Source organism: Rhea americana, unplaced genomic scaffold (genome assembly GCF_003343005.1).
Source record: "Rhea americana isolate MKP2758 unplaced genomic scaffold, rheAme1 scaffold_125, whole genome shotgun sequence".
Lineage (NCBI taxonomy): Eukaryota > Metazoa > Chordata > Aves > Rheiformes > Rheidae > Rhea > Rhea americana.
The window spans coordinates 101,965-128,037 of NW_028185317.1; the positions used below are offsets into that span (position 1 = coordinate 101,965).

Here is a 26,073-nt window from a genome sequence, read left to right on the forward strand (position 1 = left end):
GCTCTGCCAGCAGTGAAGGATCCAGGTCCTCCCCGGAGCAGGCYGCCTGCGAGCCCCGCTCCGGCACCAGGGTGCCAGGCCGCGGCTGCTCGGCCCGCAGCGGTCCCGGCGGCCTGCGAGCAAGTGCCATCGRCTGTGCCCGAGGAACGACGCGGAGCCTGTGGGATCAGCAGCCTGCTTTGAGGCGGGAGTATCTCCTCCAGCATGTTTTGCAGGGGCCCTGTATCTGGCTGATTTGCCAGCCCCCCTCATTAGCAAGGACACTTCATTTGCCTTCCCACCTCCCTAGCTATTTTTCTAAGGAAATTATCTTTGGAACAAATGGKGGGGGGGGGGGGRGGAAAGCAGTGCATGGAAACAAGGGAGGCTCTGCAGGGTCCCAGCAAGGGTGCTCGCAGGGCTGCAGGCGAGGTGCTCGCAGGGCACTAGTGGGGTGCTCGCAGGGGTCCTTGGGGGCTACTTGCAGGATGTTTRCAGGGGTCCTTGCAGGGTGCAAGCAGGGTGCTCACGGGAGTGCTCATGGGGGTGCAAGCTAGGTGCTAGCAAAGTGCTTGTGGGGGTGCAAGCAGGGTGTTTGTAGGCGTGCAAACGAGGTGCTAGTGGTGTCCTCACGGGGGTGCACGCGGGGTGCAAGCACGGCGCTCGTGGGGGTGCAAACGAGGTGCTAGTGGTGTCCTCGTGGGAGTGCACGCGGGGTGCAAGCACGGCGCTCGTGGGGGTGCAAACGAGGTGCTAGTGGTGTCCTCACGGGGGTGCAGGCGGGACACAAGCAGGGCGCTCGCGGGGGTCCTTGCGGGCTGCCCCCGCCCACCGAGCCGGCGATGTTTGGCATCAGCCGAGAAGCCGCGGCGCGGCGTGCGGCGGGGGCGGGCGCGGGGGGGTCGCTCCGCGCGGGGTCGTGGCGGCAGCAGCGGCGGCGAGTGGCGGGGCCGGGGCCGGGGCCGGGGCCTCCGTCCCCTGCGCGCGGCGATGGGGCTGGCGGCGGCGGCGGCGCTCCGGAGCGGGACGGGCTCCACGGTAAGGTCCCGTGCGGGTAGTGACCAGCTCCCGGTTTTGAATGGGGGGTGTATTTTGTTGCAAGTTGCTGTCCAAACCTTTGTAATTATTGGGAATTTTGGTACAGAATRATGCAAACTGATAAATAGCAGGAGGGGGAATTACTGAGGGCAATTTTCTCGCTCTTTATGTGGATTTTGCCCAGAAATGGTTTATAACTTGTACTTGCAATATATATGGTGTTATTAAAAGATTTATTTGATTTATATTCAGAATTGAAATCATTTGGTAGGCTGCTATTGGAAAGATGTCTTTAAATCTTTAGAATGAAAGGTTAACATTTCTGCATCTGGAAGAGATTTCTAAAGCAGCAAGATGTATTCAGCAACCTGTTTGAACCAGATAGTAGAAGAGCTATGAAAAGTTGAACTGAGATGGTATCTTTCTCGGTGATTCCTCAGGTCATATTAACTTATAAAACTTGAAAGCTTAACTCTCTTATTGCATGAAACCATAGTGTTTCACCTTCTCAGGATAATCTGCTCGTACACACACACAGATGCCTTTCCTCAGGAAAATGGGGCATCCCTCTCTGCTGCACCTGTGGTCTAGCCAAGTCAGTGGCCAGCACCAAGTACTTCAACAATTACTGGAAGTAATGTTTTACTTCTTCTGTTTCCCTTGCCARCTTGCCATTTGTTCCTAGACATTTCCCTAGAAAGAGCAAATGCTCARCCATGCACTAAGTCAGGTCAGGAACCTGATTCAGCTGAAAAATGYTTTTTTAGTTAATTTTTAGCTGAATCAGTTTCATTATTTGGTAGTGCAGCAAGCTGGACACAGGCATGTGGGAAATGGCTTTGTGCAGTAAGAAGAACTGTGACCAGTCAGCAGCCACAGTAAAGGCTATGGTTCAATCACTGAACAGCTCAAGAGTACAGATGCTACAAACACTCCCTGAGAGATGAGCTTCTCAGTCACACAGGTGCTTCAGAGAACCTTTTTTTTTTTTTTTTTTTTTTTTTATTGAATAATCTGTCCGAAGTTTCTTCCTGATATGGAGATATGACTTGTAAGTTACAGTAGTTTCCTGAAACACAGCCTCCATTAAAAGCCCATCTCTCATGGCAGCAAAGAAAATTTCAACATGAGAACTCAAATGCAGGGAAGACTGTAAGTGGTTTCATGTCTTATACTACAGTGTCAGCTCCTAAGTTCAGTGATGTTGTTTCAGTGTAGCATGAGCCTCCCAGCTGTATTATTTCAAGTGTTTCAGCTGGAGCTGACTAAAAGCRTGTTTCTTTATTACAGAAATACTGCATCACACCTGCAGCAGTTCCCATGCAGAATGATGCTCTCAGTATATACCTTACCAGGCAATAGAGAAGTGTGGAGTCCTGCACACTTATCCAGGCCTGTATAAATCTGTGATGGACTCAAAGGTCTTTTAACACCGTAAGTGGAGTGGAGAGCCRCTCTGCTCTGTAGTTCTGGGTTCTCCCATTACACATATAAATGTTAATTCCAAGCCAAGYTGCTAGCCTTGGAGAGATGTCACTGCAAAGAGGCTCAGGTGCCAATCATCTTTTGTAAACAAGATGAATGATCCCCTTCCCCAGTTTTGGTTTGGTTTTCAGTTTCGTAGCAGCTCCCCAGGTTTGTATCTTGTCAGAGAGTCAGATTAGGACCTGGTCTAGGGCTAAGCAAATGCTCCCAGTGCCATCAACACTGAAAAAACAGCAAGGAGGTGGAATAGAGAATAATGAAGTACAATGTGGAGTCAATGATTTTCTCCCTGTTGCATTACAGTTGTCTTGCTCTAGCAGAAGCTGAGACCATTTGTCAAACTTTCTGTCCTTCCCAGGGTTCTTTCACTCATAATGTGCTCGAGAAACAGCCAGTGGCTGTTCTCAAGACTTTTTCTTCTATTTTGTGGATAATTCTTTCTTCTTCCCACCCTACATGACAAAAGCGTTTTAACAYGATACGCTTTTGAGAGGCATCCTCTCCATGACACTCACCAGTGTAAGCCAACAGGCCAAGGCAGATTTTCTTATGGGAATGCATGGATGGACAGACAAACAGACACACAGAGACTCAGTCCCCTACACTGTATTTCCTTAGTAAAACAGGCAGATGATCTCTGACTCTTGCTTGCTGCTGTTCACAGCTGACGTCCACTGGCATGACAGAGCTGTATCTTAGCATCTGAGATCTGCTGAAAGTCTGCTTTAGGCCCATCACCCACTCTGCAGGGAGTYTGTAGCCCTCAATAGCCTGCCAGTTTACTGTGTGGAAAGGTGTTTCAGGGATCCTTTTAGAGCTCTGAAATCTCTGGTTATTAATCCCTCGCTCCATATGAGGTCCGTTGATTTGTGCACATAGCCAAAGAGCTTGGCAGGAATGACAGGTACAAAGCAAATTGGCTACCCTTGCAGAGAACTTGACAAAGCTTCTAAACAACTTTCTCCTCCTGTGTGTAGCATATCCATAAGTACTGATGTGCATAGTTMGCAAGTTTCACTTAATATCAACAGAAGATCAACATGATCTAAAATCATTAGAAATAGCTAAAACTGGATACTAGTAAAGGGAGGCACAAGGGCAAGCAAGCAGAGATTTTTATGTCTACGGAATTGTTCTTGTACATCTAGGTCTATGTATTTTTTTTATTTGTATATGATATAAGTGGATCCTTTGTGACTTGCATGCTTCTTTGCTGCTATTAAGTTTTACCTTTTGCCAGAGAGATCATTTTCTCAYAGAAGCTGAAACACTGGGAGCAAAATTCACAGTTATTATCTGGAAGAGAAAATAGACTAAAGTCAAATTCCGATATGATTTCCAGGTTCTGAATCACCTTAGGATAATAGATGCAGACAAAAACTACTTTTTCTCTTAAAAACAATTCCACAAATGGCTATGCCTTTACATTTCTACTGGACAGAACCAGGTATTTTGAAGTAGGGGATGAAAGCACCTGCAGAGCAGCCTAYTCTGAAACTTGAAGGAAAATGGACTTAGCTGAGAACAAAGAAAAATAAGTTGATKTGGGATTAAAACAATTTCAAACCCTATCTGAAGTTTTTAGACATTTGCTTCAAGTGACCGGTTTTTCTTTCCAGCCTGCCTGTGGGGCTGTTGCTGCCCTTGGTATTTGAAGGAGTTGCGAGAGTGCGTGGTCCCGAACAAACCCCTCTCCAATGCACCCACTGCAACTGCTCCCTGAAGCCTTTCTGATGGTGCCCCTGGAGAACCTATTGCACCACAGAGATTCCCTCCAGCTTTGCATCTTAAGGTGTCATTCTTAATGGCAACTGCATCTTCTTCAGCTTTCTAGAGAACCCAAGCAGATGAAGCTGACGGATCATTTGTTGTATTGGTTGAAGCTGTGATCCCAGCTGCCTTGAACCGAGTCTGCACTTGGGTTAACTCAGCATGCCTCACTCRCTGCTGCAGTCATCCAAGTCACAGACGACAGGTGTCCTTGAGGAGTTTCACCATTACTCTTCCTTGGCCAGACTCATGTCAATCTACAAAGCAACCAACAGGACCTCCTTCAACTGGACACACAGCCGAATTGTTGAGTGGGAGAAATTTGCTGAGCTGGCTAAATATGAGCCAGAATCCCAGAAACCAACAGTGAAAGCTCTCCTAATTGTGGCCTATTCAGTGATCATCATCATGTCGCTCTTTGGGAACATGCTGGTGTGTCATGTGGTGTTCAAGAACAAGAGGATGCACTCAGCCACCAGCCTCTTTATCGTCAACCTTGCAGTGTCAGACATTATGATCACACTGCTCAACACTCCYTTCACCTTGGTAAGTGGCACGCTGTGCTGTCCTGTCAGCCAGGAAAGAAACCTGGCACAAAAATGCTCTGCCTGATAGTCACACCTTCTCTATGCATGTGCTGCTGGGACCAAGCCATGAACCCACCACAAACGAGTCTAATAGACACCTCTCCCAGTCAAGTAAAAACACTTAAGCAATCTGTGGGCTCCGTTTGCTCCACTAGATACTGTGTTTCCTAAAAGAGCTCTAAAGTCTTTCCAAATATTGCCACTGAACCATAGCAAATCACAGGAGCTTCTTGTGGTATGTAGAAAATCCATGTCTGGATGTATCTGTACTTTTTAATTAAAATTCAGGCAAGAACTACACAGCCAAACTTAAAACTTAATGAGTCAAAACAACTCAAATGCTAGTGTTACTTAGGTAAACGTAAAAAGAAGTAAACAAGCTCTTCTTCAGATCTGGCCAGTTGGGAAAAGTCCTCAGTGAAAGCTCTCTGGACCTGAAGAAGGGTTTGTGTGACCAGAACTTGGCCCGCTTTTTTCCAAATGCAATTCTTAGTCTAATAAACATTATTACCCCTGTTCACAAATAGGGTCTATATGAACAGGCTGTCATGGCTTCATAAACTCTTATTTAAAGGGTTTTCAAAATCCAACATAGCTAATCTTCCTTTGTGTTTCAGATAGAGTAGCCCAGACAGCCACACGAAAAGTGCACGCGCGTTCAGATGCAATCCAAATGGTTTCCATATATCCATTACATTGGCTTGCTGGTGGACTCTTGTTCTCCCCTCAGGTTCGATTTGTGAACAGCACATGGATCTTCGGAAAGGCCATGTGTCACATCAGCCGCTTTGTGCAGTACTGTTCCCTCCATGTCTCCACACTGACCTTAACAGCCATCGCCCTGGACAGGCACCAGGTAAAACACCGCACGTCCACAGTTTCCTTGGAAGGGCTCTTTCAAATCTCAGTCAGGTTTGATTGAGTCATGGGTTCAGGGTGGTTAAATCTGGGAGATTAAACTCGCATCCAGTGAAAAAGCTCAAGTTAAATTCAAAGAGACTCCTGAGGTGTCAGGGTGCTAAGCCTCCAGACACCTGGGAGGAGGGAGGAAAAATCAAAATGCAACATCACAGATTTTCCAGGATATTCTCAAACTTTCAGTGGAGCTGAGCGAGGACGCCTTTGCCAAGCGATCACTTGAAAACCAGGTCTACTCTAGCACTGAAACTGTGGCAGGGAAAATGGTTTCAAAAGGCTTCGTGTGAAGTGTGGGCTTTGACAGGCGGCAGAGCCACTGCTGAATGCTAGGTGTCAGTTTAGCTGTACAGGAAATTCTTCAAAGCTTTTTTACTTCTCTTGTCCAAAAATCATAAACATCAGTCAYAGGATCCCGAGCTTCAATTTTGATACAGCCACATGTTCGCTTTTCTATTCTCCTTTTCCCATTGGGCTTTTGCTACATCAAAAAGCTGCAGGAAAGTTTGAGCTGGTAGCAATTCTCAGCTCACTATATTAGTGAATAAAAAGCAATTTTGAGATTAACGTTCCAACACAGAGCTCTGAGACTGATGCTGGAACAGTATAAAGGGGCATAGCAAAGAGGGAAATTTCTGTTGGAAATATTGGGAGGACATTTCTGAGCTAGGAGAAKGCTATACCCCAGCATCTGTTTATATTTTCTGAGCTGCAGCCAAACTGTATCCATTTCCCACTACAAGAAACACAATTTATTACAAATACAGAAAAGGAAATGTAGACAAGGCCACGTGCTTATTCCTAGCAACTGTTCTCCCTTTGTGTACAATACCTCCCTATCAGCCTGATTAGTGTTCTCCAGATCCCAGGATTTTTATTTATCTTGTCCTCTAACTAATGAAATTTCATATAAAGTGAACTAACAACTCCAAACAGAGGAGGTGGACTCAGCTGTATCTGTTTAGATACTGCGTCAGGAGATACTTCTTTTTGTGATTCATGTAAAATAAACAAATACACCCAACAGTGAAGAGACTTGCATGGTTACTTAATATAATCCAYGATTTAAGGAAAATGATGCTCGCAGAACAAAATAGAGAAAAAGTTTATTTGAAAGCAGTTCTGAACATGCTGAAAAGTTCAAGGTTTCATTTTTATCTGGGTCATCTCTAATAAGCAGGATGATTTTCCTAATCATGGCTGTGATTTTCTTAATAGCATTAGATCTTGTCAAAAAAATCTCTGTGTACTGGTGAAGGGACTTTACTTTCCATGAGGTAAGAGTCACCGTGAAGAGTCTTTATTGCAGGTCATTCTGAACCCCCTAAAGCAAAGGATGTCGCTGACAAAAGGAGCGTTGAGCATCTCTGTTATCTGGCTGATGGCAACCTGCTTCTCCCTACCCCATGCTATCTACCAGAAGCTTTTCCAGTACAACTACAGGTGAGTTACTTCCCTATGTGCCTGACCCTGCGCAGGAGAGTGCAAAGCCTCCAGCCCTCTGCTAGAAGGCAGCTGCAGTCAGCAGTGAGAGGCCACAGCTGCCGGAGGACCCTCAGGTTTGAGGGAGGAAGGTGAGAAGATGGTTGGGAATGTTTGTATGGATAAAACCTTCCTTCCTACGGGACAGACTTGGCCCACGGTGGAGGACCACTTGGCTCGCTTTGGTGCAAGGAGTGCTCAGGATCTCGGTCTGTTCGTGTCTGCTTCTCGGGTTCCTCTCACTGGTGCTGCTGGTGCTGGTGGCAGGCTGAAGGCCTGTGGCCAGCGCAGCTCCATGGAGCATGGCAGCTTGGTGGGGCAGAGCCTTACAGAGTCTCACTGTATCTTCACTCAGCTTTGTTGTTAGAAGGCATCTTTCCTCCTGGCCTCTCCTCTTCCCTCACTCAGCTTTTGAGTCYTAAGACCACCACGACTAGCCAACTTGCCCAGTACGCAGGCATGGAGCCACAGTCTGAAAAAGAAAGTATGTGGGGGGAAAAAAAAAGCCATGTGAGCCTCTGGTTCTTATGCCAGCAAGGCAGTACAGCAAAGCTTGCAAAGCAAGAGGACCTCCCTRTGAGTCTGCAGGGCCACGGACTGCAGGTTACCAAAACCGCGTAAGCTGATTCACTCACTGAAGGGGGCCTGCTTATTTTAGCTTCTTGGCATTTTATCTATCTGGATTTATAAAAACAGGATCAGCTTTCCCCCAAGCTTGAGGATCCTCCACCCAGCATTAAATAAACAAGAAAAGCAAAAGAGAAATGTCCACCTTTTTCTCTGCAGTGAAATGCTGATGAGAAGAGCAGTGCTTCGATGGGGAAATGAAATCTTATTATGCTGCCTTGCCTGGCCTAGCAGTGGAGGTGTTTTGTTTGGCTGAACACAACAAAATCTACTAAAAGGAGGTGAAGTGAAATTTCAAATACACATGAAGATTTCTAAAGTATCAGAAGAAAGTGAAGATTCTACTCCAGAGGGGAAAAAAAAACAGAAAAATATGCTTATCTTCCCCTCTATCAGCTACTCCAGCGATGACATTCATTGCTAAGAAGTCATCCTTTCTACCGCAGGGAAATAAAGAACCACAAGTTCTGTTTTGCTCTGCCCCTCTGACCTTTTGTTCTTCCCTGTGTCCAACCTGTTATGGTCCTTAGGTCCGCAAAAGCCTCGCGAAGAGGGAGGTCTCTCAGGAGAGGCTCATACGTATCCACATATTAGGCTTCAGCATTGCAGCATCAAAGCCTCGTGTTGCTTCTTGGCTGGGGGAACACGGATGCACAGCACAAATCAGTGGGAAAGCCGCAGCCCATGGCAAGCTTGTGGCTTGGCTAGAAGATAATCCATAGTGCAGCTAAATGCTACACAAACCGATGCTTTTCCTTGGTGCTGCTGGAGCGTGTTTCACAGGGATACCAGACTCAGGGCTGAAAGAGTAGTACCGTGGTGAACAGCGTCTTCAACTCGAGAGCTGAGTCCCAGAGAGCAGAGCAAGGAGGCAGTAATGGGTAGCAAGAGGGACATTTATGTCGTGGAGCTTCTGTACTAGGGACAAATGTCTGTCTTCTACTGCACAGCCGCTTCCCTCCTATGTACGTGTCAGGGAGATGGTTTAACTATCCGCACAGGCTTTTTATCACTATTTGTATACAAGAAGTTACAGAAAATGGGCGTGTAATCTGGGGTTTCACCGCTCTTTCAGCTGTGCTTGTGATTTATTTGCCTGAGTGATATCTTCCTGAGGGATACAGTATCTTCAACTGCTTGGACTTTGTAAACAAAATACTGGGTTACTCCAGTACTCGCATTGCTTTGCAGCTGCCTGCAGAGTATTACGGAACAAATTGCTTATGAATGAACAAATGCTGCTATCTCTTGTGCTGCACCTGCCTCTGCTCATCCTGCGGCGTGTCCAGAGGAAACCTAGCCTTGAATTGGCACAAGGGGGCTCAATAATGTAAGGACTTTCAGGGCATGACAGTCTCATCGCTCTTCCATTGAATAAAAACTACAGTTGTAATATCACTCATAATAAACCTTATGCTGCTAAGAGCTCCTGAGATATCCTGCCAGGTAGTTACCTAAGCTTTAGGGATATGAGAATATCCCTAAGCACCAGGTTTCACTGGCTACAGGGTGCAATAGCGTGGCCAGATCCTCAGTTATCCYGGAATTTAGCAAAATGCTACAGTGTCTGCTTTTGCTCTCAAACAGCCCCTTCCCCAAAACATTGGCAGCCTCGTTGACATGTCCGTGCCCTTCCCTTAGATCATAAGAGGGAGACAGGATGGGGAGGTTAGCAGCTGGTCTTTTTGATTAACAGTGGCTCACTCAGCCACCCAATCTGTCAAAATGTATTTTCAAGCTGCACAAGCGACTGAGCCCCCTCCCCTTGTGTTAGCTGTGCTCTCCCTYGAAGATCAGGCCATTGGAATGAAGAACTCACCGCCACCCCAGGGTAAAATGGGACAGAGGATAAAAGGCCTCAACATGGGACTCCTCAAATTTTGAGGAGCAGTTCTGTAGTGGACACAGCAGTCTGTAGAGGACACAGCAGTCTGGAAGCAGCCTGAGCTCGAGAGGATCCTGCAATGGCAATTCCTGGAGAGGTAGCAAGGAATGATGGCTCAAGCTGTGCCYGTCTACTTGCTCTCTCTCTCTGTAAATATTTGCTATTTGGCCACAGTTGGAGAGATGATCCTGAGTGAGACAGACTCCAGGTCTGACCCATTCCGTGTCCTCTGCTGCAGCGTGCCCTTGGACAGCGCACTCCTCCCATGCCAACTCATGGGTTATTCTTAGCAGGTTACCTAGCAGACAGGCACAGCTGTGCTCAAAGTATGGCCTTGCCTTTKGTGCACCAGTGGTGAGTTCGATCCCGAGGAGAAAAATGTCAAGAGTGCATTTCTCAAAGGCTGATTTGCCCTTCTGCATCAATTCCTCACTCAACAAGAGTCATCAAAGTCCTTCACAGGCTGSCATGGTTTAGTGATGCTCTTGTGCCCTTTGTCATCCCGTAACGCACACGCGTGGTCCCTATTCACAGCAGTCCATTTTGAAGCAGTCTTCTATTTGTGGCACAAAAGCCAACTCCAGAGGTTGACAACAGGATATTAAAGATATTAATCAATATTGCAATAAATAACATAGCTTGATGGAGACTAAAATCTATGAGGAATAAAAGCGAACAGCAGACAAGGTTTGAAGAAGGAAGGGCAAAGTGGAAYAAGAGAAGGAAAAAAAAGGAAAGAAAAGCAGAAAACATCTGCAGGAAATAAATATACGAGTGCCCCTTCCTCCTAATATTTTTATCTTTTCTAGTCATCTATTGTGGCATATGGAAGGAACACTTAGTCCTTTCCAGATGACATTGAGGTACGTGAGCCAAGAGCAACTCTGTTAGCTAGGTATCTGCCCACTAATATAAGGTAAACTATCAAGTATTCTAATAAGCACATCTGTTTTGGGATGAAGCAGGCAGGTTTAGCTCAGTTGGTTAGAGTGTGGTGCWGCTAATGCCAAGGTCACAGGTTCAATCCCTGTATGGACTATGCTGAGGGCTGGACTAGATGATCTCCAGAGGTCCCCTCCAACCTTACCATTCTGTGATTCTGTGATTGCACTAACAACAAAGTTTGAACAACTGGTCTACTGAATAACTCAAGAAAATGGAATGGACAGACCAAGAAGCAGCACTGTCAGCAAGATCTACAGAGCTCTGCAAGTGGGGCTCATTCCTGTATCACTTCTGCACCTCAACCTCTAAACCCAGCAGCCTCTCCCTCTCTCATTTGTGATGGCCTCAGTTTCCCAGCAGGTACAGCAGCTTTCAGCTCCTGGCTTACGAGGTCCTGTTTCYGTCTGTGGTTCCTGGACAGAAAGGGGAGCATGTTTGTGTAGCGCCTTGATGGCAGACCCAAGCGTCAAACCAGAGCTATTGCAAACATGCTGCAGTGATGATCCACACACGTACTATAAACRTACTGTGTCCCAGTAATGGTCCCTGGTTAATTACTCATGGACAGACAACATTTGGCACAGCCCATATGCGGAAGATAACATTCTGGTCTGGATTTCTGGGTGGACACTTTAAACCTGGATATAATCGTCCTGTTTCAAGTTGGGTAGGACTCACRTTTTGAAACAGAGATGAGCAGAGAGGGTCTCACTCACTGCCYTCTTTCCTCCTACTTTCAGCTTTCCATGGGGAGGAGCAACAACACAATAATTTAGGGGGAAAGGAGATAGCAATACACAGTAGCCAGTCTTACCTCCCTTGAGACAGATATAGATACAGAAACACAGGCGATGTATCATGAGAAGACCACTTATTGGGAAACAGTTTTAATTTAGTTTTGTCCAGTGTGAGATTATTTGTATTTGGCCATTTTCTGTCATATTACAAACACAAGGATGTGCTTGTGGGTGGCATGAAAGCCCCACTGTGGTTTACCAGATCAGCAGCATTCATTTATGCAGCAGTGGCCACATGCTATATATGTATTTCTTTGTTTTCAAGGGAAGCCACTGTCCGGAGTTTGTGCCTACCTGATTTTCCTGAGCCTGCAGAACTGGTCTGGAAATATCTGGACCTGTCCACCTTTCTCCTCCTGTATCTCCTGCCCCTGCTTATCATCACTGTCACCTACACACGCCTGGCCAAGAAGCTGTGGCTGCGCAATGCCATAGGAGACATCACCACGCAGCAGTACATCACCCACCACAGGAACAAGAAGAAGAGTATCAAGATGCTGGTGGTGGTGGTGGTGGTCTTTGCTGTCTGCTGGTTTCCCCTCAACTGCTATGTYGTGCTCATCTCCAGCCTGGGTATCAAGGCAAAGAACTCTCTCTATTTTGCTCTGCACTGGTTTGCCATGAGCAGCACCTGCTACAATCCTTTTATCTACTGCTGGCTGAATGAGAGCTTCCGCTCAGAGCTCAAGTCCTTGCTCTGCATGTGTCGGAAGGTGCCACAGACTCAGGACAATGTGCTGCAACCTGTGATCATGTCCTGCCGAGAGGCATGGATGGAGCAAGCCAGATACAGGAAGGGACCTTCCTCACAGACCTTTTGCTCTACTGTGAACATCCGGACAGCCAACACTGATTTGTGAGCCAAAGCACTGAGGTGAGTTAGCTGAATTCCAGGGAGCCTCAAGGGCATTTCCCAGCTGCTCCTGAGAGATCTACATTGCTGCTCCTACTAACTTTTCGTATGTTGCTTATTTGTCCCACGGTAGCACCCACTTTACTCAATGCTGTGGAAGCATTCAAATAACCTCTGCCTCAGACCYCATGGTTGTTTGCAGAGCAACAGGAATGTACACATTTTGACATGTGTTTAAAGGAAGAACCATGAGAGCAAGGGTTGACTCTATCCAGATGATGTTTCTCCAGGTAATTTATACCCAGGTGGACACAGYGCTCAGGGTAAGTGCCACAGTCAACAGCAATAATGACTTAAGATMGGGTTGCTCTTCCTCTAGATCTGTAGAAGGAACAGCTGAAAAGTACCCCCAAAATAAAAGTAGAGTAGCAGTAGCAGAGCTAAGCAAGTGGCAGAGGAGAGGGAGCAAGCAACTGAGGTCGGGGAGAAGCACAGTGGGAACAGCTGATGGTGGCACTGGCGGCCCACCAGGGAGGGTGGAGGTCTCCAGCAGGGTYACGCAGATAGAGTTAGGGGAATAATTTAATCCTGCCACCAGAACTGTATGAATAAAGGTGTCGAGAAGGCAGGAGATGGCCTGGACTCTAGCAATCCTGGCACCGTAGGATTAACAGAGAACATGGCAGGCAGAATGATGTGCTGCGGCCACGTGGCAACCACACTCCAACCCATGGCACAGCCCCAGGGGCAGCAGATCCTCTGCGTGGGGAGGGATCATAACCACATCACTATTTTACACTAGGACTCCAGTTTTGAAGTAGATCCTAATTTAATTCAGTCCATTGAGAATTTCTTTTAATTTTCATTATAGCTGTATTAATTCAGCAAATAAACCTATAATGGCACTAAGTAAAGGCCACAGAATATTTTGTCAGGGCTGTAGCATTCACTAACTGAACAATGAAATCATTCTGCGTAATTACTAATTGCTGTAAGAGAGTTTCATTTAAACAACCGAGTTGACTCAGAGCACGAGGGGAGGTTTTGTTTACAGTCTTGGGAAAATTACAGCTCAGTCTAGCTGTGCTTGGGAGGCTGCATCTGACAGAGGTAGCTGAAAAGCAGAAGAGAGAAAAAAGGAAAGGTTTAGTACATGAGAAAGAAAAAAAAAATGACAAGGACTTAATTTAATGGTTGCTGGTGACCACTGGTACAGATTAGCTGGGTTGGTTAATCCCTGTTCCTTGGACCTGAAATTCAGAGGAGAACATTGTATCAGCAGGAAAAAAACCCCAAGCAGACAGCTTTGTATAAGAACAGCCCCATGAGATACCGGTGCGCTGGCAGCTGCTGGTGGCGGGCGCCGCGGAGCAGCGAGCAGCCTGCCGGGGCCCGCGGCCGGGGCCCCGGGTCCGAGGAGCATCAGCCCAGCGCTCGGGGCCGTCCCCGGGCGCGCTTCCCGCTCACCGCTCCCGGGGGCCGAAAAGCCACGCGCTAAGTGAAGCCTCCGCGGCTGCTCTGGGCAGCGGCAGCGTCCTCGAGGAGCTCCGGCTGGCCGGACTCGCGGTGCGCGGGAAGCAGCAGGCGCCGCTGGAGCGACCCGCGGCCCCGGGCTCTTGTCCCTGCCTCCCTCGGCCTGTCCGCAGCCCGGCCGGCTCTTYGGCAGGCGCTGCAACAACCCGAGGGACGTCGCGGCTGCTCCCGGTGTTCGCGTTGCGCCTGCCGCGGCTCCCCGGGCAGGAGGCGGAGGAGCCGCGCCGCCGGGCGCGTTCCCACCAGCCCTCCAGGGAAGGAGCGAGGGAACCCGAGGAAGAGAAGCCAAGGACTGCTCATTTTCCCGTTCTCACAGTGAGAAGAGAAAGGGGTGGTGGCGGTGGGTCTTGGCTTCCAGCTGACTTGACCTCCTTCTGCTGCATCCCTGCATCTCAGTTACACATTCAGCGTCTCTACGAAGAGCAGAGCAGTGTGATTGCTGAAAAACAGGTGGATGCTAGATCCCTACAGTATTTCATTTGGAAACTAATGGTTAGTTGAATATGCAAATATAAAGTAGTCTCCCACTGAGTGCCAGGCACTACCCTCTCTCTATAGTATAGCGTGATTTTACAGTCTAAGAACATCATTGAAATGTTTCAAAATGTTCAAAGCAGCTGTAATTAAAATCAGTTTGTTCATTTATTATAAAAAGGCTGTCATTTGCCTTTTTACTGCCCCTCATTCCTCATCAGTTGTTAGTGAATGGCCCTCAAGGTACCATGCATTATTCCAGATTATTAAAATTTTATTTATTCCTTATGGAAAGGCGATTGTATGGAATACTCAGCTTCCACTACAGAAAGGTTTCAACCAGTTTCCATACAAATAGCCTTCAAAGCGTGAGAGACTTTTCCCTGTAGAGTGTAAAAACCCTGGATCCTTCACCCTTTGGCTGCTGTTGCATGAGTYTTCAGGGGAGATAAAGATGTAACTGAGGCATAATTAAAAGGGACTGTAAACGGGCTCCTCTCGGCAGCTGGAAACAGTCCCCTGGGCCTGGCAATGCAAGTAAAGGTACCCTGAGAGCAACCCAGGGAGATGGCGCAGGTCAGTGAGCAGCCCGAGAGGTTCGCTGCCCACAGCCGTGTGCACCCCGTGCTGGGGCAGCAGGTTGTCCTGCTGGCAGGGCCCAGAAAGCCCGTCAAGGCTGGACAGCAGCTCTAGTAGCTAGTTTTTATGAGACAGGAAAACCAAGACTGAAAAGAGAAAAAATCCAAGAAGGTACTTCTTTAAGATAATAGACTGAAAAAAAAAAAAAAAAAAAAAAAAAAAAAAAAAAAAAGACCACATTTTTTAAGTCCAGAACAGGGATGACAAAACCAGCAGAAAAGAAAATGCAACAGAGGATGTTGGAAAAATGGGTCATTCCCTCAAGATCTGGTGTGCAGCCAGGGTGGAACAACAGCCCCAAAGCACCGAAGGTCCCAGCTTTGCCATTTGCTGCGGCTCTGGAGGACTTGGTTTGGGCTGTGGGATTTCTCCAATATTTTCTTGCAGGACCCCTTGAGGAAACAAGCTTTAAACTCACCATTTGCCGGGAGGTAATAGGAGTCATGCCAAGTTGCAATAACTAAAAGAAAGAGTACTCATTTATCTAGTGCTGTGTGAGTAGTGCCAAGTGAACTGTAATAATAGCATCCATCAGCTAATAAGGCAGACGGAGCTTGGTTAGCAGTGAATCACGGGCTCATTTGCTGCACAGTTATTCAACTGATTCAGATATTCATGGAAAAAACACCACTGAAAGTTGCACAGTCTTAAAAAAAGTCACCTAAAATATCATCCTGGGGAAACATGTCCCTTATTTGCTATGTTTTATTGTCCCCGACAAAACTTTTCAGGGCTCTTATAACAATACCTGCAAAACATTTCAAACAGAAAYGACAGAAAATGGAAAACTGCCTGCTGCCTCCAGAAGCTCTCTAACAGCTCRGAGCTGCTTGCTGCAGCTGAGCACCGGGATGGAGATGTCTGCGTTGACGCCAACCCGAATTCAGCTGGGGCCGATCCACCACTGAGTTACCTGGTACCCTCAAAGCAGAAATTTTAAACAAACCTACAGGCAGCCCCCGAGCTTAGACTTGTTACACAGAGGTCTGTGTCTGTACTATAAAACTCCTGGTGGCAGCTAGACCAAGAAAGACCAAAGCCACTACTTCAAAAGCAGAGCTCCATTAAGCCAGGCCTAAGATCTGTTAATATGTGTCCTCAGCCTCTTGTTCTCACTAGTTCTTCTTCTCCACTGTATAAAGCACTGTACACACAAAACTCTTCTGTTGCTAAAGAGATATTTCTTCAGGTGGATATGCACCTTTCTACATTCTTTCCACATACATATTATATTTTCAGCTTCTATGAAATAACCATAGCAACAACAAAAGTAATATAAAGCTACAACTCGTGCTATGATTCTGAAATGAAATCTACTGCATTGCTGGCAAATTCTCGGTCTGAGCCAAGSCTGGGATTAAATCCCATTTCCAGGTCTGCTTTCCAGTACAGGATAGATAGATAGACATTTTCACCAGTTCCTTGAGGCATTTGTCCAGGAACGGTGGTACGGACCGACCGTACCTGGCATGGCTCCTCGGGAATGGCCGTGTTTTGGGAGGCAGCCAGCAAGCCGTGGAGTCATTCCCCCGTCATGTGCTCGATGGGAAAGGTGCCCTGGGAGCACGTGCTGCTCCTGTCCGCTGCGGATGAATTAGGAGCTCCGTGAAGTCTTTTAAGCTTGTCTCTAGCCCATCTTTGAGATCGCTTAGTGTTTTTCTTCTTTCTTTCTTTAAATGGCTGCATGTTCTTTCTTCTGGAGGAATCAAAGGACCCCTTCCAAAGAAGTAGGTCTTTTCTCGTACTCCCTTGGTTTACTGCCAATCCCCTGCCACGCAGCTGGCTACCTCTTGCCATGAAAAATAACTTGGCTGGTTTTCTGTGGATCTGTCCATTGCAGCATCTTTTTCTTGCTCACTGAGTTTTTCTGCCCTAAATGGGCAAGATGTAAGTGCTGACTGTACCGAGTCTTGAGTCTTCGTAATGACTTTGCTATCTAAACTGGCAATTATCAACGCCTGAATGGGACTCAAAGCCTCGCATGCTTTGCTCATTGCCTGAGGCTCTCGTAATGCTTGAGGATGCCCTGATTAACACAGGACAGTATTCACACTCAGGCGAATAATAGGTTGCATGACACAAAACAAGGACAAGCTGAGCATTCTTCAAACTAGGAAAGGCACAGTGATGGAGGGGCAAGAGATGGTATTTACCAAACTGCAGACACAAGGTGTGTTACGACACTTTGAGGGTTTACCTCACCAAGGTCAGGAAACAGGGTTTAGGAAATTTTGGTTTTGCTATAGCAGGTCAAGGTCTGAGTCAACTGCGTAGGTAACCAGATGTTGATGTGCTTCAGCATACATCAATTTGTCTTCAGCCACACCCCTGGCATTTGGGGATTGCTTCCTGACCAGCGCCTGAAGTGATTTTTACATCCAAGATCAGAGCACCAAGGGAGAACGCAAACCAGGACCGCTAGCCCCACATGGCTGAGGGGACCTGCACCCAAGATCATTAGCATCAAGSAAGCACCTAGCCCAGGACTGCTGTACCCATGTGCCTGAGGGGACCTGCATCCAAGACCAACACCACCAAGGGGAACCCCAGACCAGAACCACCATCCCCACATGGCTGAATGGACCTCTATCCAAGATCATCAGCACCAAGTCGGGGGCCCAAAGCAGGCTCACTGTCCCCACGTGGCTGAGGAGACATGCATCCAAGATCATCAGCACCAAGGGAGAGCCCAGATCAGGATCGCTGTACCCACGTGGCTGAGGGGACCTGCATCCAAGATCATCAGCACCAAGGGAGAGCCCCAAACCAGGATCGCTGTCCCCGTGTGGCTTTATGGAGGTGGACAAAATGGGCCCAGACCAGCAGCCTGGGAAGAGCACCCCTGTGAATGTGCAGCATCCTAAAAAGACAGAGAGACCACRGATTTTGGGGGGTATTTTCTCCCCATTTCCAACAGGGCACCCACCACGGCCGTGCTGAGGGCTCGCGGGGCTGATGCTGGAGCACTCCCTCTGCCTGCTCTGTCGGCAGGACCTGCGTCCCACGCCCCAGCCCACTGCAGCACCGGTGGCAGAGGTGGCTGGACTGTGTCCGGGTGAAGCCCCGAGACACAGGGCCCTGGAGGRGGGGACGGGTAAAGGGGAGGTTATTAAACCACCGCGTTACTAGGAGCCTGCTCCAGAGAAWCGATCTGAGCACATACACATCAGTATGCAACGACTCAGCAGAGATGTCTGAGTGATTAACAACCCAGATTTATTAATGTTAGCTCATGYCAAATGTATCTAACTGCCTTCAGCATAATTACTGATGAAGGAGATAACAGAAAACACAGGGCAGAGGATACCTGAATTCCAGAGACAAATCCCCTTATATAGCCCCATCACATAATGAACAAAGAAACCACAAAATGCCAACCAGATTAGCAAAAACAAAACAGAAAAAAGCTCACAATGAGTCAGAAAATTAGCTCAGAAAGAAGAAACAGAATAAAATTATTAGCAGTTAGCTCTTCAAGTGCAAAACRGAAGAGAAGGGCTGTCCAAAGAACGCTGAGGAATAAATGGGAATGTTCCTGGCTAGCTCCAGACCAAGCTGTGGGAAGCGGGAATGCAGCTAGGTCCATGTTGGAGACCATCCTCTTGCACCAAGATGCAGTTACCAGATTTGTTCATTACAAGATCAGCGAAGAAGAGGGGGGGGAAGCCCAAACCTCACACAGGAAGTTCAGCTGCAAAGTGCATGCCCGGAGTTAACGCTTGGAAAAAGATGAACAGCCACTTCTGCCACAGACAGAGATGAAGAGGCTCTCCTCAAGTTGGGGCAGATTGCTCTACCGTCTCACTGACTGAAAAGTAAACACGCCTGCTCCCTCGAGCTATCGCCTCCTACACTGTGGTAGGGAGAAAAATGCTTCTGATCTCTCCATGTTTTGGATGGAGCCCAGGCAGGAGTACTGAAAGGATGAGGCAGGTTCATTAAGCCAAGCATAACGAAGCAGTCAGCTATCAGCATTCAGAGTCAAGGCTTTTACAAAGCTGTCCTACCCCAGCACCGGTGGGACAGCAGCAGCAATCCCTACCCACATTCYGGCAGATGTTCCAGGGTCACTTCCTGGGGTTTGATTTCCAAGTGCTCCCAAGTGCCACCTTTCCAAGGACAACAGCACCTCCTGGCCTGTCTCGATTAGCCTGCTGTTTAATCGCAGGTTTGTCAGAGGTAACGTCACTGCTGAGATGTGTTGGCAACACCATGTGTAGGGTGGCTGCATCGGAAGAGGACTCAGGTCATCTCAGTTCACCTGCAGAACTGATGGTGTGATACCAGAGAGTGGCAACACATTGCCAATGCTGCCACTGCGCTGGTGAGTGTCTGAGTAATGCTCCTAATTGCGCCCAAAACGGACAGACAACGTGAGCCCAAGCAGAATGGAAGCAAATTAACAGGGTCGAACAAAGGAAGTCTGCAAACAGCTACTGCACTGAGYGGCAGCAACCCTTCCTTAAGAAATAACTGCAAGTCCCCATCCYGATCAAAACAAAAGCAATTCTGCCTCCCCACAGTATTTTTTTATTTCCCCAGTAATAAAGGTTAAATTACCACATCTGGCCTACATAATACAGGTTTATACTCTCATGAGCCAGGACTGGGTTAAAGCCCCTTGCTTACCGACACCGCAGCTCACGACCACACCACGCGGTGCCACGGACTGTCGCTGAGGAGCAGCTGTCACTAGTCAGCGGCGAGGGGGCCGAGTCAACCAGCTGAGCCCTGCAGAAGCCTTGTGTCTGACTTCACAACACCACCGGCTGTCACACGAACACACTTCCTTTCAAGTTTCTGTGACGGCCTCATAAAAATCTCCTTAGCAGATAGGAATATAAGAATTTCTGTATAAAATCAGATTGATGCAACATATAATCTAGTCTTCTGGAGACAAAAATAATTGCTTTATCTGACACTATAGGGGACAATTATGGGGACTGTCTSCATAATGGAATTCCTGCTTATTACCCTGAAATTGATATTACTACTAGAATATAAAGGTCTATATCCTCTCCAAGTGTCGTGTCTGTCTAGMGTATTCATAGGCTTACTTTATACGCATAAATATGTAACCCACGTTGTGTCCTGGCAGACCGTGAAGCCTTGTTGTCACGCTGGCAAGGAGCTGCAGTGGTCCTTGGAGCTGCAAGTAGCCCCAGTGATGCTGAAAAATGTTATTTTGACAGTTCATGCCATTCTGCCAGAACTGCATCGTATTCCTCAGGCGGATCTGCAGAAGTCATTGMTATTGAAAATCTGCACTTGTAGCCAACTTCAGCGTGGTCACCAGTGCRATTTCAAGGTCACCAGTCTTTGGATGGCGCTACGAAGATAATTTACGATGTGTAATAAAAATAACGGCAGGCAAGTTTTAGAGCAACAGACCTCGTTCCTTTTCTCAAGACAGACACGATGGCTGTTTGCTGCCATGTCTTGTGTCAGGCTATTTCAAAAAGGAATTAAGTGATCAGTGACCTAAGTCTTTGGCATCTTCTTTCTCTCGTCACTGCTCTCAAGCCCTGTTTGCCTGACCTGGCACGCCGCTGGTGAAAGAGCAGAAAGGGAGGGAGCAGAGCCAGATGTCTGACAGTTGTGGCTTTTCTGTCTGCTTTTGCAGGCCAAGTGAACTTCGTGCCTCTGGAGGGAAGATGTTGCATCAAGCAGCGCTCACTGAGACACAACGGTGCAGGTGGCAGAACAACATTTTTTTCTCTCTTTTTTAAGCCTTGATGAGGAGGAAGAGAATCAAACAAAATAGAATAGACTAGACAGAAGAAGAAAAGCAAGAAGATTTACTAAACCTCTCCTCATTAGAAGATCCTTTATTTTTTTTATCTTTTCCCCAGAATCACCAGGAAACACCTAGAATGGTACTGAAGTCTCTGATGAGAGCACCCTGAGAAAGGGTATTGTGGTTCCTGTACATTTCCTGAAAAACAGTGGTTTACTGCACTTCCCTGCTACCGTGGCTGTGTTTCCAGGTTGCTGCTGACCCCAGGCGTGCTGCGGTGTGGAGCTGCTGCTGCAGCAAGAAACCCACCAGTGTTCAACGTTCCTGACCTATGCCTTCGTTTTTAGGGCAGGTTTTGTATTTGATTAATGAATTTTGTTCATTGTTCTATGTGCTAAAAAGGAGCCTGTAAACTGAGGAGAACCTCCCTGCTGGAGGCATTATTTTGAATTTAGCCAGCAGGTATCTGTATGTGACGTGAGCTGAATAAAAAGACACACATCTCTGATCACTGGAGGTTTCACCTGGCTTTCTTTCCTACCGTCCTTTTACAATTCTGGGGCCAAAACAGGATTGCTCTTTCCAGGATGTTTTCTAGCATTTTCAGGCAAAAATGGGCTTTTCTGTGGATATTTACTCACAAGCAGAACAGCTACCATTAAAAAGGGCATATTTCCTACCTACTGCTTCCTACTTACGTATTTTAAGTGAGGGGGGAATTTTGAAATTAATGGATGCTTTAAATTCCTCATGACACAACTCATTAAAATACATCAGTTCTGCCAACTCTTTCGGCAGAGCGTGAGGGAGGACAACACCCTGCTGAATTCCCCTGAGAATAGCCACCCGTCGGCTTTGAAAAGGCCAGCCCTGAGCCAAAGCAAAACTTCCCTCTCAAATAATAACAGCCACAAGACAAATGAAGTACTGCATCCTAACCCCAGTTGGTGCATTTATCCATTTGGATAATGCAGGTTGCCTTTAGATTCAGGAAAAAAAAAAAAAAAAAAAAAAAAAAAAGCCAATTTTGCCTATATGGGCTGCAAAAGGGCAAACCACTAACGAAAGCGAAGGCAGAGAAGAGCTCCTGGTCRTTAGCTGCTTGCTGATGAGATGACCTGAAGTTTGGCACAGACACACTACCATAAAGCAGCCTCCTAACCAGCAAGCCCAAAGCATTTATGGGAATAAGCAACTTTTTTTTTAAGGATGACCAAGAAAAAGTAAGTACAGTTGTGTATAGAAGAAGTAAATTACATGGGTACAGCTGTGAGGAGGTGACATCTCAGACACTTCACAGAGAGCTGTGGAAAGGCATTCGGAGAAGAAAAGCACTCTCTGGAATAGGTTATGTTTACAAAAATCTCTTCCACCTCAGCTGCATGAACAACTCCAGTCTCCTCTGCAGCCGGTTACATCCATCTGACAGGTAACCAGGCCCTATGGAGCATGCTTTGGTGGCTGAAGAGGCTCGTGCTGACCCCCAGGACGGTGCAAGGGGGTAGGAGGCCTCCTGGAAGGCGTCTGAGCAGCCGCCCCCTCCACGCCAGCCTGGACATAGCATCCGGCTCTGGGTCCCTGCTCCAGCAGAGCACTCCTAGGAACGTTCATCCACATCCCACGCCACCACGTTTTCCAGAATATCATTCAGCCTTCAGTGGAAACCACCAAGAGATGGTGGCTGCACAGCTGCCGTTCGCTCTTAGCACACCTTTCCCCAGGAGGTACAGGCTCACAGAACTTGTGTCCTCTCCATGAGAATACCCTTACAGTGTCATACTTCCACAACTTTTGCATTGAAATCACCTCTTAGTACAAAACAAGCAGATTAAGCTTCTTAAAGCGCTCCCAGAGGGGCAGTTTCCCATCTTTGTATCATTGCAGGATCTTATCTGTGCCTCCCCCAACTCTTCTCCTCTCTGTCTGTGGAAGAAACTGAGCGGAGGATCCCGGCGGGAGGCAGCACCCACTTCAGTCACTGCCCCCTGAGAGCACCTACCGCTTTCCTGCGGTGGTGGAAGCAAAACCTGCATTAATTCCCACAGGGACTATCGCTTTCAGTCTACCTATTTTTCCATGACATTTGAATCAGCTATGAACACTGTCTCTGTTCAAGATGTTTTCTCTTTTTGGCCAGGTTCTCTAGTCCTGTGCCACCCCCTGCCTTCCCTGCTAGGGCGGGTGGTGGCCCTGAAAGCCCAGAAGTCATTTCCTAGCACTTATGTGCTTGTTGTTTTTTGCAGGTGTAATCCACCAGTTCCTTAGAAGGTTTCCAGGTTAACGTCCCCCTGTGAGCATGGCCCAGCACCGCATGGAGACAGCCTCTCTCCTGCCTCTGACACATTCGCCCAGAGATGAATTTCTGATCAACTCCCGCTGCCAGAGAAAGAGCAATCGCTGCCAGTCCAGTCATGTCCAGGGTGAGAAGGGACTTCCCAAATCACTGAGTCCATCAGTTTGGGGTGAAAAAAATCATTTAGTTTCATTGACGAGCTTAAGGGGAACACCTTGAAAACCCATTGGGTTGTTCACACACGCCCAACCGAGGCCGTCCAGAACTGCGTTCCTCTCAGCCCTCCGTTAATTTCAAGTCTTAACTTACTTGTGACCACGTAGGCCTTTTTATTTTTTTTCTAAATCGCTATGCTGTTATTTAAAGAGTTCATCCCACTTTCTTTTGGGTGCCCGTCTCCCCCACCTTCAACACATTTGCAGAGCTATGGGATCCCTGCTTGGGACTTGTTCACACTTTGCAATTCAGGCTCCAAATCCACATCAGAGGAACCTGTCAGCTGGGTTTGGTGCTTAAGTCATATGCCTAAATGACAAATTTGGATTTAAATCTTAGTTTTAAGCCCAAGCCCCAGAGTCTATCATCTATGATGGAATTTTTCCTGGAACTTCTATTTTATAAATATTTTTATGGCATCTAGAATTAAGAGTGTATAAATGGAAGCAAAAAGCACAAGCACTGCTGGATTAATAAAACCATTTTAAGTGTTGGTCCTGCTAGAAGGGTGAAACCTGATCTCTCCTACACACCCACAAATCCAAGTGCAATTCCAGAACTGAAATTCAAAAGCTTTTACTCGTCATATTCCTCCACGCAGAGATAATCATCAGTGGCACATGCTGCACTACAACCCTTGCCCCAAACCACGTTTGGCAGCCAGATTTTAATAGTTTAATAACCTATGGGCATTGTACCGAACTGATGTTTTAATTTCATTTAAACAAAGGCCATGTTTCAATTCTCAGATGTTATATAAAACTCTTTCCAAATCAGGCTGTAGATTGAGGAAGTCTCTTAGGCAGGAGTTAAAGCATAACAGCCCTTTCGCTGGTATGAAACCAGAATGACTCAAACACATTGAAGTACATGCTTTGATGTCAGAGACCCTTTTTTTTTTTGTATTTTATAATACACGTTAAAGAAAGCAGAATTCAGAATCGTAAGGAGTTCCTGGATCACCCAGAAATTCCATGATGGATTTACTACAAACTCAAGTTAATTATAAGTTGCAATAGACTGGATGAGCCTGTGACTCCCTGGGCCTTATCTGAGAGGGGGGAATCAGGAGAGCTTGCTCAAGACAGCGGGGACAGGGCCGTTCTGAAATGGGCAATAAGCGATGCTCCCTCCTTTTGGATGGAGGGTTTTACTAATCATTGCTACTGGGCTGAGACCTCCCCAACCCTCCATTCAACCAGCCACCCCACCCTGCAGGAGCATCAGTCGCCCTCTGAAGAACCCTTTRCCCTGGGCATGCCGCTTAAAAAGGCAAATCACAGCTGTGCTCAGGAAGACAAGTCTGGCCCACAGCACGTGGGAGCATTTACAACCCAACATCAACCCTTGATTGTTTTAATGAGGAGGGAGAGGGAGAGAGGAAAGGAGCAGCCTGGTCCGGCCTGGTGAGAGCACTAYGGCACGCAGGAATAGTAATCACAGAAAGGAGCAGCAGCTTCATTGCAGGGGTTATTCTTCTTAAATAATAAAATATTTCCCTTTGTGTGAGCTGCAGAAGGAGAAAGCTGAAGAGAGTTTTAGTGCTGCTGGGACTGAAATCTGAACCATCTGCAAAAGCTTTCTGCCTCTGGCTTCCTCCATGATTTATGTGGCTAGCCGAGCCCTAGCGCAGGCTGGACGTCTGCATGTAAGCAGGTAGGGACCGAAAGGAGCTTTCCCGACGCTCCGGGGCGCGGGCCGGCCCGGGGCGCCTGCCCGCGCGGCGGCAGCGGGGCCATCGGCGGCCGGGGGGTGCCGGGAGCTGCTCCCTGGGGCCGCCGGGGCCGGGCGTCCCCCGCGCGCCTCCCCGATTGCTGCCTCCCTGAGCTGGGCGGCAGCAGCTTTGCTGATTTGCATATTAGTCTTTTCACCTGTTTTTTTTTTTTTGTTTGTTTGTTTTCTTTTTTTTCCTCTCAGACTCTTTTCCTTCATCTCATTTACCTTATGTTGGTTGCTCCCGTCTTTTCCCATCCCCTGGAAGATCTGCCGCAGGGTCAGGCTCGGCTAGGTGGGGAGATCTTTGGACACGCTGCCAGTCTGCACTCAGGAGACTCGTCTACCTTTCCTTCATGGGCAGCAGAGAGACTGGGAAGTGCTGTGAGCTTTCAGCAGTTATATTTTCCTTCTGTGTTTAAAATCAGGAAAAAAGTGCATGAAATCCTAACCAAACCCAGTCCTTAGTGGGGAACCACGACAACACCAGCTAAGCTGATATCTCTTCCAATAGATACTTCAAGTGGAACAGAAAGACCCAAGTCCCATGCAGTTTTCAAGTCCTGATGTTTCTTGCCCCTATTTTTGGAGAAAGCAGAGATACAGAAGCTCTTTTGGAAACGTGAGGAAATTCTGTGTTAGAGCTTTATCTGTTTGTTCCTTTGCTTTAAGCACTTCTGATTTTGCAGTGCTTTCTGAGGCTGAAATGGAAGATTTGAAGGGGCGCAAAGATGCTCCCCTCACCCCGCGGCGGCCCGCGGTGGGTGCCCCACGTTCTCCCCACAGGAAGATGCCACCAGTCAGGGCGTGAGCTGTCCTCCTCGGGGCAGCATGGTTACGGAGGCCAGCCAGGCCGTGCCGGAGCGGGCCGCGCCGCGGCGGTGGAGGGCGCGCGAGCCCGGGCAGCGKCGTGTCCGGGGCGCTTACCCGGTTTTATCAAACACCGTACTCCCAAAATCCCCGAAACGCAGCTCCGGAGCTGGAGAATCAYGTGTAAAACGACAGGAAACGCTAGAACTAAGGCTTCCCGCCGCGTTCCCGTGTGCGCAGGAGGCGACACTCTCCACCAGCCTTGCTCTCGGGAAAACCCGCCCCAGCTCGGCCC

At 47.7% G+C, this 26,073-nt stretch overlaps 1 protein-coding gene across 3 annotated transcripts; it reads left to right on the forward strand.

Annotated features, from left to right (window-relative positions):
* The first annotated feature begins 904 nt into the window (after positions 1-904).
* LOC146600202 (G protein-coupled receptor 83-like) lies at positions 905-21,257 on the forward strand. Of its 3 annotated transcripts, none has more exons than XM_085325924.1 (5): positions 905-1,017; positions 4,122-4,818; positions 5,590-5,715; positions 7,084-7,217; positions 11,776-13,730. In XM_085325924.1, the coding sequence occupies exons 2-5, from the start codon at positions 4,435-4,437 to the stop codon at positions 12,368-12,370; spliced, it is 1,239 nt and encodes a 412-aa protein (XP_085182050.1). In that variant the 5' UTR covers positions 905-1,017; positions 4,122-4,434; the 3' UTR covers positions 12,371-13,730. The 3 variants fall into 3 exon arrangements, with proteins under 3 accessions (XP_085182050.1, XP_085182049.1, XP_085182051.1); XM_085325923.1 differs by having other exon boundaries at positions 1,000-1,017; positions 3,845-4,818; XM_085325925.1 differs by lacking the exon at positions 905-1,017 and adding an exon at positions 20,633-21,257 and having other exon boundaries at positions 3,829-4,818; positions 11,776-12,384.
* Positions 21,258-26,073: the final 4,816 nt, after the last annotated feature.